General features: G+C 38.1%; 1 protein-coding gene across 2 annotated transcripts in view; it reads left to right on the forward strand.

Annotated features, from left to right (window-relative positions):
- The window catches only part of EPHA3 (EPH receptor A3), a 248,480-nt gene that overhangs the window by 199,730 nt on the left and 34,054 nt on the right, over positions 1-14,696 (forward strand). For both annotated transcript variants that reach the window (XM_007666623.3, XM_029082426.1), the window contains exon 11: positions 4,669-4,854. In XM_007666623.3, coding sequence (XP_007664813.1) covers positions 4,669-4,854 — 186 coding nt within the window. The remainder of the gene's footprint in view (positions 1-4,668; positions 4,855-14,696) is intronic.

Below are 14,696 nucleotides of genomic sequence, written 5' to 3' on the forward strand. Positions count from 1 at the left end.
TTGTAATGAGTCCCAGTCAACTGCCAGATGATGCTGTTTTCTGCCATTTTGTACCTTAAGATGGGCACAGACTTGTTCTCTGTTGTCAGAAGTGAAAAGCAGTGGCTTTGCCCCTTCTACTCCCTGTTTTGGCTTCTGTTTAAATGAAAATAAACATCAAAGACAGCCAGATATAGGACCTGAAGTAAAAGATTGAAAAATGTCTCATTCAGTTATGTCAATCATGTCACAACATATTACATCACCCTTTAAATACCATGATAGAAGGTTATGTGATGGATGCACCTTGATGTGAAGTGACAGACTGTGTTGTTTTGAGTCAGCAATTAGTAGAATTGGATTTAACGCGCACACACACACCAAATTGAGTAAACTGTGTATAAAGGTCTAAATGAAATACTATTCCACTGAAACTTTCTAAATTTTCCTTAGCTGGCTGTCCGGTTGAAACCTAATACTTCTGACTTTTTTTTTTGTTGCTATCTAAAATGTAAGTTAGCAATCATAACAAAATGGGACTTACTGCACAATTTAAACTTTGGAAGGCTTCAAGAATGCATGCAAAAGTTCACTTTATAACTACAAATTCCCATGCCCTGAATTAACTTTCATTGCTGCAGTCCTACTTCATAGAAACACAAAATTATCCTTCCCAATGAAAGAATTTGGTTACTTGCTGGTTTTAGTGTTGCCCCACAAGAGTGCACTGTTCTCCATCATCTTCATTGCACACTGCACTTAGCACACTGTATTTTAAACTTTACAGATTTGATGTGAGAGCAGCATATGAGAGGAAAACAGTAAGTGGAAAACAGAAAGAATCAGAAATGGTCTAACTCTTCATCTTTAAATCCTGTGAGCCTAGAAACAAATATCTTTAGTGACCTTTTGCTTTTGAGTCTGGTTGTTTGGCTCCCTGTACTAAATGAACATTAACCATAGAGATTATACTGACAGAATATGGTTTTTAAAAAAACAAGGCATGGGATAAGTCATGTGCATGATCTAAAAAAGTGGAAGAGTAGGAGATAATCTCTTATTTGGAACGCTTCCATGGGATGGCTATCTCCAGTGTGGTGATTTTTGCTACCATGGAGTTCTATCGTAAAGAATTTATGTTTGGGAAATCACAGTAAAAATAATAATTGTGTTATTTGTTAAGCACTTACTTTGTGCTAGGCACAGTACTAAGCGTTGGGGTGGATATAAGCAAATCAAGTTGCATACGGTACCTGTCCCACTTGGGTCTCACAGTCTCAATCCCCATTTTATAGATGAGCTGTCTGTGGCACAGGGAAGTGAAAAGACTTGTCCAAGGTCACCCAGCAAACAAGTGGTGAAGCTGGGATTAGAATCCATGAATTCAGTGGGAATTAGTGGGTTACAGATAGATGATTCAGAGCTACCACCGTGGCTGGCCTTTTACCAGACAAATTCTTATATTTTCTTCATTAGCAAGATGCCTTGCCCCGTGATACTCACTATTGTTCTTCTGTATCCTTGATTCTTCAGTAATATGGAGGTTGCATTCTTGATGAACCCAGCATTTAGAAAAGCTTGCATGGAAGTGTAGTTTTACTGTGACCTCGATTCTACAGTAGTAGGTAGTACAATAGTAGAATGTACTAATAGTAGTACATTCTAATGAACCTGGGGTTAAGGAAAGTTTGCTTTGCAATATAAGTTCTACGGTGACCTCTACTCTCCAATAATATGGAGGTTACATTCTTGATTAATTTGGCATTTAGGAAAGCTTGTTTTGTAGTACATGTGCCTTGACAAATGCTGCAGGCATAAGCACCAACTTTTTCTTCTGACATTACATCGTGTTCTATTTGGATAGGCGTGCTTTGTCAAAATAATATTTCCTGATCCCATAACAGTGCGCTATCTAGAGCACAGATTGAAAATACCCGGTATTATATAACTGAGGGTATATTATGCATGATAGTATAATGATGATGGAATTGCACATCTTAAATGATGGCCTAGTCTCAAGACATGGGCTGAGGATCTCAACCTAGTGGATAGAACACAATACTGGTAGTCTGGAGATCTGTGTGTTTTAGTCCCAGCTCTGCCACTGACCTTTGTGACCTTAGGCAAGTTGTTTTACCTCTCATGGCTTGTTTCCTTATCTGTAAAATAGGAATATGAAAAAAACTCTAAGCCTCAGGGTTTGTGTCCAATCTGATGATCTTTGATCTAGTCCAGCGTTTAACACAAAATTAGGGTTTTAAAAAATTGCAGTATTATTGAGAATTGGATTGTTGTTCTAGCTCAGCACCACATTCAGTTTCATCCCTGCAAGCTGTGTCCCCCTGGGGCAGTGGTGCAATAAGTATGTAGGTAGGCAGAATCAATCAACCTTACTTCTTGTGGTTATTTTGGGCAGAAAACTGTAGTAAGCAAATGGGCAAGTACAATACAGCAGAGTTGGTAGGCACAGTCTCCGCCCACAAATATCTTACAATCTAGAGCAGAAATGTAACATATTGTAATATTCCTGTAGGAATTTTACATTCAAAGCCCATTTTGTAGCAACTCTACCTTACTGTTCATTCTGTGCACTAGCACTATGGACAAAGCATTTTCTTTTTGATATCTGTTAAGTGCTTACTACATGCCAGACACGGTACTAAGCGCTAAGATAGATAGAAGCTAATCAGTTTGGACACAGTCCATGTCCCACATGGGGCTCAATCTTAATCCCCATTTTGCAGATGAGGTAACTGAAGCATAGTGATTTGCTCAAGGTCACACAGCTGACAAATAGAAGAGCTGAAATTAGAACTCCGGTCCTCCTGACTCACAAACTCATGCTCTGTCCATTAGGCCTACTGCTTCCATTGGTTGCCAGGATAGCCACCTCAGGAGCTGCTATGGTCCTCATCTCCTGCATTGACCAGCTGTTTTCAGAATTCCTGTTTAAGCTGTCCACCATGTGAGAAGCCATAGGCAGTTCTTCAATCAGAATTCTTCACCACTGAAGTCATAGGCTCAGAAGGCATGGCCCCCACTTCTGATTCTCCCCTTCCACCAGCCCTGCTTCATTGTTTTATAATTTGTGCAGGACACTACTGCTGAAGCAGAGGCTAAAAGCATAGCCAACTCCTGCATTGACTGACACCTCTTGCACACACTGCCGTATCTTCCTATGTAAATCTACTTATATTCCAATATATGGATCATGTTATATACCCAAAACAAACTTGTGGTATGGGAAAGAAAGTTCCCTGCTACTTCCACTCTGTTATATCTTCATCATGTAGTGAAAACTCATAGTAAATCAGAAATAAATGCACTTGCTTTGCCAGCTGTGTGTTGTACAGTTCACTAAAAATGTAGTACTAATTACTCAGTGGAAAGAGCCCAGGCTTGGGAGTCAGAGGTGGTGGGTTCTAATACCAGCTCCGCTGCTTCCAGTTGTGTGACTTCGGGCAAGTCACTTAACTTCTCTGTGCCTCAGTTACCTTATTGGAAAAAGGAGGATTAAAACTGTGAACCCCACATGCAACAATCTGATGACTTTGTATCCCCAGTGCTTAGAACAGTGCTTTGCACATAGTAAGCACTTAACAAATGCCCCCCCCCAAAAGTCACAACATTTTCTGGGCTTCTCCCTTAAAATTTTAATAATCATTACATATAAAACCAAACTTTTAGTTTAAAACTTAGGTCCATTAAATGTTTTATAGTCCTCTGTTACTGAATTTAGAATGTGGTTATCTTAATTTGTAAAAGAAAATGTGTTTTTTAGAATACATATTTTAAGATTTCTGAACATTTTTCTCTTGGTTCTGTGTTCTAGTGATCCTGAAGCACTAGGCCTTGTTGGTGTTGGTGCTACTGGAAGACTAGTGATGAATATTAGTGCTTAATTGATGATTAATATTAATCTGCATGAAGATTCAGGCCTGGACAGTTTTTTTGCAAAAAATTTTAATTTTTTTTTAAATGTTTACAAATGGTGCTTTGATTCCCCCAAGTTATACATTGCTTTTATGGCAGGACCAAATGAAAGTTAACTCTTTCTGTTACCTCATGTCCATCATAGAGTTGTCTGATTTGAAGATGCTGCTGCTAGTGCTTAGATACTATCCTTGAGTTTGAGTGCCTTTGAGAGAGAATCTCTTTGACTTTTGGATACTTTGTTCATGAAAATGTATAGTGCATTCTTTCTGACCCTTTGACATTTGAGTGAGCATTGAGCAGATTCAAGTGGTTGAAAGGAAAAAAGTATGCCATGTCCTCAGCAAAACTTGTACCTGAATTGTTTTTATATCAGCAGTGATTATTGAACTGAGTCTTGAACACACCCTCACCTTTTCATCCCTTGTACCCAGCAGTACGCAGTGTGAGATGACTGCTAGGGACAACAGGTGCAGTCTGTGACCATAGAGCTTAATCATGGGTTATTCTTATTCTTCTGAAAACTCTCAGTACCTAGAACAGTTCCACTTACAAAATAGGTGCTTGATAAATGATGTTGATGGACATAATTAAATATTTCTGGTAGGGGTAAAGCCTTGATTGACACTGTGAAAACATCTGAGTACTACCAACTGCATAATCCCAAGTCTAGGTAGAAAATCTGGGTGGAAGGATAACAAGGAACATTTATGATTTATGTGACCAAAGAGTTGACTTTCTCCTCTTCTTTTCAAGGTGAATTTGGAGAGGTGTGCAGTGGCCGCCTAAAGCTTCCTTCCAAAAAGGAAATTTCTGTTGCCATCAAAACCCTGAAAGTCGGCTACACTGAAAAGCAAAGGAGAGACTTTTTGGGAGAGGCAAGCATCATGGGACAGTTTGACCATCCCAACATCATTCGACTGGAAGGAGTTGTTACCAAAAGTAAGATATTAGAGTTTGTCTCCAGGAGGCACAGCAAAAATGTTTTTTTAATTTATCAGGATGAAAGTATATCATAACTCACAGGTCAATTTACCATCTCCAAGTGTTCCACAAAGTACCTCAAGGCTTATTCATTGACATGGGTATTCTATAATAACAATAATAATAATAATAATGGTAATTGTTAAGCACTTATGTGCCAAGCACTGTTCTAAGAGCTGGGGTAGATACAAGGTAATGAGGTTGTCCCACGAGGGCTCACAGTCTTAATCCCCATTTTACAGATGAGGTAACTGAGGCACAGTCACTTGCCCAAAGTCACACAGCTGACAAGTGGCAGAGGCGGGATTAGAACCCACTACCTCTGACTCCCAAGCCCGTACCCTTTCCACTAAGCTACATTGCTTCTCTAAAAGGATAGTATTTCTAACAAGGAATACATACCTGCAAGCTTTACAATACTTTTTTTTTGTGAGATTCATTAATTTATTCATTCAATCGTATTTATTGAGCACTTACTGGGTGCAGAGCACTGTACTAAGTGCTTGGAAAGTACAATTCTGATAAAGACAACATCCAGAAGAACATCCAAAGTAATCTTAAAGAGAACTATTAGATGACTTAATTAAATTGCAGAAAAAGTTTTGTCAATCTCATGGTCTTGCACTGAGAGTTTAATCAAGGATTAAGCTCCAATATCACAGATCAAATTTTCATGTTGGAAAATACATTAGAGTGAAAAATAATTATTTTTACTCTCCCAAGAGTCTAATACAGAGCAACTGTACTAAGTACTCAAAAAATACCATTTATTGATTGATATGGAATACTCTATAACCTAACCAATTGGGAACTGACCATTGTTCTTAAAATTTAGGTCTAGAACAATCTTGCATTTTGGAGCAAATATTCCTTGGGCAATTTGTCGGTGCTAATACAGTTGGCATTTGAATTATGGGTTCTATGTAAAAGACAAATGTTTTTTAAACAATTTTCTCCCCGTTCTTCAGAATACATGGGCTTTCACTGGAAATGGAAATCCCTATGGGTTTTCCATGGTGGAAAGGAGAGTCAGCCCATTCTATACCTCAGGAAGGCCTGCAGCAATGCTGATGCAGTGGATCCTGGCCCCTTTCCTAGCTACCAAGCATTTACTTCCTGGAGAGCCATAGGATATTATGGAGACATTGGTATCTTGCTCAACATTGCTCAACCCGAAGTTCCAGACCAAGAGAATCTCTTAACTCAGTATACCCATGGGCATCTCAACTGCTCAGAAACCATAGTTTTCAGGAATGTATTTTTTAAAGTACTCTGTCATGTTTTTATTGCCATTTCCTAAACAATGGAAATATGCACTGAGGGACAAGAAATATTTGCCAACAATCTTGTGTGCATTTTAGTTGTTCTTTATTGAAAATGCCCCTGAAATCAAGCTAAAATTCTCACAACTACCAAAATCCTAATGAACAACCCTCAGGATATCAATTTTTGTTTAATTGGGTTGTAAATTATAGAAAATCTTAAAACATCTATTTGGTGTCTGGCTTTGCAATATGCTCATATAGACTACCCGAAGATATATTGAATTCATCAGGAACACATGGGGGCACAGATTATCCAAATAATCTCATATGCTTCAAATGAAACACACTACCAAGATTTAACTCTGCTAGAGGAGTATTTAAAAGCTATGTTTGTCACATATGGCATCTGGGATAAAATGAAGGATTTAGAGAGAAGAAAATTAATAGCATGGTATACATACTGAGGAAGCCTAATGGGGCTATTATCAAAAATAATCTTTCACCTGCTCCTAGCTGTCATAACAAAGGCTATTTATGTAGTGTTACTTGAGTGGTTTAGAAAAACCACAATAGAGAGAGATATATGTTAATGAAAAAGGATATAATCAGGGTAGGTGAACAAGAGCAAAAACCTCTTTCCACATATTCATATTTGATATTAGGCTGCAATGGAATTGGACTGTGAAAATATCTTATCTGTTGTTCTAGGTGCATGGACTTTTGGTTCAGAAAATAGGGGGTCTTTTTGCACGGGCAATTTTGTACATTAATGCTTCTAATTGCACACTTAAAATACACTCTTTGAGACTAGCTCTAATCACACCTCTTTTGCAAGTCAGGGTGAGCAAGTTCTCTATTCAGTCATTACATTCTTGGCTTATTTGCAGCAGAGCTGTTAACAACTTCAATAGTGGGGTTTGGGCCTCAAATGTCTTCACCATAAATGTTACTGCTGCATTTAAATAAGAAGAGGCAAAACAACAGCCTCAAATATCCAAAGGCAAAAGATATTTAGGGAGATTAATGACCACCTTTAAATTCAGGAATAAAAAGAAAATGTGCTACCAATTGCAGGTCTTAGATAATTCATGTTTTCACTAACACCTTTCAGGATTAAGAAAAAGTCTTCTTACAACAGCTATCTCACTGGATAGAATAAGATACAATGGCAGACAAAATGGTTGTGCAGGTTCACGTTGTACTGGTGACATCAATCAATCAGTCAGTGGTATTTACAGAGCACTTACTGTGTGTAGAGCACTGTATTAAGGTCTTGGTTAGGTACAACCGAGCTGTTTAACATGTTCCCTGCCCACAACGAGCATACAAGTCAGAGGGGGAAACAGACGTTAATATAAATGAAAGATGTATATGTTTGATTTATTGTACTTAAATAATGTGGGGCTGAGGATGGGGCAAATACCTAATGCTCCAAGGTCACCAATCCAAGTGCATAGATGACGAGCTGGGGAAAAGAAGGCTTAATCAAGGAAGGCCTCTTGGAGGAGATGTGACCTTAATAAGGCTTTCAAGATGGGGAGAGTGGTAGTCTGGTGTATAGGGAGGGTGAGAGTTCCAGGCCAGAGGGAGGGCGTGGGAAAGGGGTCAGTGGTGAGATAGGAGCATGACTCAGTGGAAAGGCATGGGCTGGGGAGTCAAAGGTCATGGGTTCAAATCCCGCTCTGCCGCTTGTCAGCTGTGTGACTTTGGGCAAGTCACTTAACATCTCTGTGCCTCAGTTACCTCATCTGTAAAATGGGCATTAAGACGGTGAGCCCCACGTGGGAACACCTGATGACCTTATATCCTCCCCAGTGCTTAGAACAGTGCTGTGCACATAGTAAGTGCTTAACAAATGCCATTATTATTATTATTATTAGATAGACAAGATCAGGGCATGTAAGTAAACTAGTGCTAAAGAAGTGAAGTGTGTGGGCTCGGTTGTTGTAGGATGGGTGTAGGATAGAGAAGCAGCATGGCTCAGTGGAAAGAACACAGGCTTGGGAGTCAGAGGTCATGGGTTCTAATCTCAGCCCCACCACTTGTCAGCTGTGTGACTTTGGGCAAGTCACTTATCTTCTCTGTGTCTCAGTTACCTCATCTGTAAAATGGAGATTAAGACTGTGAACCCCACATGGGATAACCTGATTATCCTATATTCCCCTTGCCCCCAGCACTTAGAACAGTACTTGGCACATAGTAAGCACTTAACAATACCGTCGTTATTATTATCATTATTATGGGTCAAGGTGGTTGCTTGAAAGCCAATGTTAAAGGGTTTCTGTTTGATGTGGAGGTGGATGGGCAAACACTGGAGGCTTGGGAGGAGTGGGAACCTATAGTTAGGATTTTTTTTCAAGTCCTATTCATAAAAAGCCTATGAGAGTTTTTCTTAATGTAGTGCTCAACAAGAATGTAGCCTTTACATTAATAGGGGACTGGCTGCTGTAGTTTGAAGGATGGGAGCTGTTTTAACGCAACCATGCCAGCATAATTTTTATTTATCCCAAATAATCTTTCTGGGTTTGTTTTTTTAAAAATAAAACAGAGGCTTTGGGAAGATTTTATCCTTTTCGTTTTCTTAAGCAAGAGTGAATGCAATTCCAGGGTAAACATATGTTCCCCAAACCTGCCACGTTAGAATCCAGGAGGAAGTACTGTGGAAATGGGCAATCTGAAGGCACCGTGTAACTTAAATCTTTCTTGCCAAGCACACACGATTCTCTTAAGAGTAATCACCCAAAATCAAAGGCATCTCACTTGAGAGGTAATGGGACAGACTACTTGAACAAGATGTCAGTCTTTTGTCTTTGTGCTGAAGAATTTCCCCGTTTTGTCATTTGTTTCCCTTCAGAACTTGCCTTTTGCAGGGGCCTCAGGAGATTTTTAAGGCGGTAGTCTTAATAGCCAGCACACATGTTCTGCTTAGTTTACTAATAATTTACAGCAATTTGTAGTCTGTTAGCATAATAAATTTCAGAAACACTGTTGACGCAAGTTGTTATCAGGTATAAATGGCTGCATTTTGATAAATGAGTGCAGAACCTTCCTTTAAAAGTACTCGACTTGGCTGCGAAGCATGTGTTTCTTATTATGTGTGCATTTCAACTAAGTATGAGTGAAATTCTGCACTCTGTGCTGAGGGTACAGGAGAACAAATAAAACAGAGGATGTTATTTTTAAAATTTGAAAGTTTTTCCTTTGGCCTCAATTAATCTTGCGCTCCTCCTGATCCTTCAATGAAGTGACCAAATTTAAACAGCCAGTGAGCATTTTTCTTTATGAAATGGGTTTGTGAAGCTCCAAGTCCCATTTTTACCATATAAACTTTCTATATCGGATGATTTTTATTAAGCGAGGACAGAATTTTCCTTGGGGAATGGCCTGTCATATGTGCCTGTGTATGCATGGGCATATAAAAATTCAAAATTGCTCTTGTACTTAAAACATAAAAAGTCTTAACTACAGAGGTTTATATAGGAGCTCTTATATCTGAGTCAGTTGTACTTTGAGGGCCATTTGCCACTGAGTTTTAGGTTCTGTCTATTACAGTCCTTTGGAGATCATTCATTCATTCAGTCGTATTTATTGAGAGCTTACTGTGTGCAGAGAACTGTACTGAACTCTTGGGAAAGTATAGTACAGCAATAAAGAGAGATAATCCCTGCCCACAATGAGCTCACAATCTTGAGGGAGGAGACAGACACCAATACAAGTAAACAGACATCATCATTCTAGAAGCCAATGCAACATTTGTATCTTAAGGGAAAGTAATGTAAACATTGTTCATTTGAATGCTCACACAGCAATGCCTTTCCAGCTTCCAGTTCACCTTATTTTGAGAAAAATATGTATTTTTACCATATGCATATATGCTCTTTTTGGTCCAGACAGTTCTTCTATAACTTGAATTCTTGCAGAATTTAATATTAAACTCACAGTATGGTACCTCTAGCTGATGCCACACATATGTGCAAAACCCTTTCTTCTGGCACCATATCATACTATATCCAGATAGTTAGACATTTTCAGAACAACTTTTTCAGTTATGCCAACATGTTCTATCTGAAATGTGTAGTGAAAACCAGCATTATGGAAAAGCTTATTGTGTTGTAGATGATCCTTATGTATTATAATAATAATAATAATAATAGTGGTATTTGTTTAGTGCTTACTATGTACCAAGCTCTATATTAAGCACTGGAGTAGATACAAGATAACCAGGTCCCATATGCGTCTCACAGCCAGTAGGAGGGAGAACGGCCCCATTTTGCAGCCGAGGAAACTGAGGCATAGAGAAGTTATATGACTTGCCCAAAATCACACGTCAGGCAAATGGCAGAGTCAGGATTAAAACCCAGGTCATTTGACTCCCTGGTTCATGCTCTTTCCATTAGGCGACTCTGCTACTTATAACCTGCATTTCCCAGTTTATGTTCCATGCAAAGTATATGGAGGGAGGAATAGGAATGCTATCTATGCTTAATGAGTCTTACTAGCTGCCACCCTTTGCCAATTTGAAATATGATGTTTCAACTGCTGATTTCAAATGGGTGACTGTATAACACTTTGCTATCTTTTAATGAAAAGCATTATATATGTATAAAACAGCATCATTTATTAAAGATGATCAGATTATATTTTGAATAATTCACAATATCCCAGCTACATAAACTCAACATCCAGTCTTACCACCCATGTATTTTCATACTAACCTCAGTAGTCATGTACATATATATATCATTTTTACTCTTTATACGTTTGTCCAATCACTTCACTTTCCTTCAGGTACATTTCTTACCCATTTATCTATATCCTTATTTTTCTTCCTGCTTTCACGATTTCCAAATAATGTCTAACCATCTCTCCATTAGATTGTGTAATCCCTGCAGGTAGGGAAGGAAACATTTGACTTTGCTACTGTTGTACTTTTTCAGGACTATAGTACAGTGATTAGTACTCAGTAGGTACTTAATCCATGGATTTATTGATTGATTGGATTTTGACCACATCAGCTATCACTTACCTCAAAATGCTCTTTCCTAGGAGGAGTGGTAGAAAAAGTTGCTGATAAACTGATCACTTTCCATCTGGATTCGTTGTATTTTGTGACCTCTCTGTTCTCTTTCTGGGCCTAATACTGGAATGGAAACTGACATAACATAGGGACGTAGCATGGCCTAGTGGATAGAGCACAGGCCAGTGAGTCAGGATGACTTAAATTCTAATTCCAACTCCATCACTTGTCTGCTGTGTGACCACTGTCAAGTTGCTTAACTTCTCTATGCCTCAGTTACCTCATCTGTAAAATGGAGATTAAGACAGTGAGCCCTGTTTAAGACAGGGACTGTGTCCAACTTAACTGATTAACTTATATCTACTTCAGTGCTTATTACAGTGCCTGGCACTAGTTAGCACTTTAACAAAAACCATAAATTTGAAGGCACCAGTCTCATTTCACGTAACAGATACCAAAAATTCTGAAGGCACTGGTCTCATTTCAGAAGAGACTAGTGCCTCTCCTGAAATGTAGAGAGTTAAAAAATATGAAATAATAGTTTTTCTGCTGTTGGAAGTTAAATAATATAGCTCTACCTATTAACTTCAGTGAATGTTAAAGGAGAGATTCACAGCAAAGCCCATACTGCACATCCATTTAGCATGAAGTATTCCAAGGTCTTTAATTTCACATATGATAATAATGGTCTTTATTAAGCACTTAATATATGGCAAGCATTGTGATAAATGTTGTGCTTTATTCAAAATAATAAATTGGGCATTGTCCCTTTCCCATAATGGATTTACAATCTAAGAGGGCAGGAGAGCAGGTATCTTATGTCCATTTTACAGATGAGGTAACAGCAGCACCAAGAGGCTAAGAAACCAAGGTCACAAATAAGCTAATGGCAGAACTTGGACTAGAATCTGAATATCCTGGTTTCCAACATCTTTTTTCCATTAGGCCACCCTGACTCCCAGTGTTTCAGCTGACATGTGTCTTTGTTACCCAAGAAGCCCTGTCTTTCTGTGAATTCTCAGTGATCTACCTCTTAAAAAGAAGTGTAAGCAATAGTTCCTGCTTTTGTTATGGAAAGCTCATGAATCAAAAATTGAAAGGTTATCCTAGGCTAGGTGTGTGGTGTGTTTTACCTAAGAACTGTAAATATTACAATGAATCTTGAGAAAAAGTGCTTTTTAAAATTATAAAAGCCATCTTATTTAAATTTCTCTGATAAGAAGTATCCACTGCATTGTAATTAATTAGGGAAAAATAAGAATGGACATCTTAACTCATTATGATTCTTATAAAAGAACACAGACCTCTTTGTAAATTCAGCCATGACTTGTCTTCAGGAATTAAGCAAATGGTTTGTACTTTACTAGTGCTGCATGGGACAATCGTACTTTTTAAGAGGAATTTTACAGAGGAAATTTGACCCAGGTTTGTACAGGGCAAATACCTCTGGCACCAAACAGATTCTGCAAGGATAGTTCCATGCTGACAAAGGTCTTGTGGAGTCATGTTGCAGAACACGTGCCATTGACCCCTCCAAAGAGAGCGAGGAAATGTTAAAAGCTTATTTCAGGGCAGGGCAAGTATAAAGCATCACCAAGAAGTTAAAAAAGAAAAGACAACATAAAAATGTAGTAAGCTACATTGCAACCTCTCAGCAGAAAAGAGATTAGCCCTCTTTTCAAATTCAGACTAAATGAATTGCTAACCACCTGCTTTGCTGGAAGTTGTTTGGTAATTTTTTGATGTATTTGTAGTTCAAGACAACAGATTCATTCAAAAGACATAGGTCAAGTCTTACAGCATGTTCTTGTTTAAAAAGGGAAGACTTTCTGAATGAGGTAGACAAGATGGATTAGTTAATTAATCAACCAATCAATGGCATTTATTTAGCACTTACTATGTGCAGAACAAAGTACTAATGGCTTGGAAGACTGCAATACAACAGTCAGTAGAGACATTTCCTGTCCACAAAAAGCTTACAGTCTAGAGGGGTGAAAGAAAATAAATTACAGGTATGGCCATAAATGCTGTGGGGCTAAGAGGTGGGATGAATACCAATTGCTTAAGAGTTATGGATCCCAGTGCATGGATAACGCTACACTCCCAGGTCAACTGAAGTATTGTTAAAGTAATTTCGAAAAACTAACTTTATTAAATAGCTTTCAGCCGATCCAATTGCAAATTACTTAATTAATCTGCTTCCGTTTGTGCTGATGTAAAATATGGATTTGAATTTTGAGGGTAATTACATAATTAGTTTACTTCTGTTTGTGCTACTATAAAATATGGATTTGGATTTTGAGGGTTTCCACTTTGGTTTTAAATGAGCAGTGGCATTTACTTGTGCATATACTGCCACTGTTCTGGAATCTTAAGCTATATTTTCCTGATTTGGCCTACTTTTAACTGTCCACAGAGGAGGACAGGAAGAAAACGTATACTTTAGATCCACAGATAATTGCCAAATCTCTCTTTAGGGAACAGTTTCAAACTTCTCCAAGGACTGCCCAACCTAGGACTGCTAACTAGATAAAATGATAACTAGAAAGAAGTCTTCCAGCAGGCATTTCCCTACCCTCTAGTAGTGGCAAAATGTTTCACGAACAATAAGAAAGAGAAAATAGGTTGAGAAGCCAAAGACCTGGAAAATTAATAAACTGTAGAATCTACTTCTGAAAAAGAGAAACACAATCATTTGTGGCGATTATCTGTAAGGATTTTGGGGCTGTGCAGCTAATAGCAAGTCATTCACTGATTGTGTTACTATTTTCTCTTTTAACAATAACTCATAGTACCATTTTTGTTGATGGGGATATATAAGCTTCCATTTCCAGGTTTCTCACCAATTTATAATTGAATAATAAAAAAATTAGAATAGATCAGATGTCAATAGGAAGAAAGTAATCTTGCTTTGCTTCCTGATTATGGGGATAACAGACCTTTAAGGGATGGACATTTTTAGGGGCAAAGATAAAATGCTTTCAGACATTATTAGGTTAATGTGGACAGTGTCGATGCCAAATGCCAGATGAGCATAATAAATAATTCAATCTCTTTACTGTAATATATTTGAATGCACTTATTGATTGTTACATTGATTAGACTAAGACTAGATCAAGAATTTTCGTGGAATGTGGAAACAGAGACTTGTTCCCTGTTGGGTGTCACATGGATTGCTAAATTAATTGAAGTTATTCTTTGAGGTTTGAGAACATAACACACATAATTCATGATGAGGACGACTAAAATCATTTCTGCTATCATGAGAAAAAGGGGCTAAGGTCTGTGATTACCCTATTCATGCCTGGCAATTTGCTATTTAAAATTCAGGTAGCAGCAAACACATATGAAATAAAAAAATCTGCATTGATAGTTGCACTTGATAGTCTTTAAAGAAAGAAACTACTTACCTGTACAGAATGGTTTTTTTCCACTGGACAGTTGTACTGCAATCCTAAAATCACATATGCTAATGCGACCGATAACAGTAGTTGAACCTCTGGCCTAGAGCCAAAACA

Source organism: Ornithorhynchus anatinus, chromosome 17 (assembly GCF_004115215.2).
Source record: "Ornithorhynchus anatinus isolate Pmale09 chromosome 17, mOrnAna1.pri.v4, whole genome shotgun sequence".
NCBI classification, from domain to species: Eukaryota; Metazoa; Chordata; class Mammalia; order Monotremata; family Ornithorhynchidae; genus Ornithorhynchus; species Ornithorhynchus anatinus.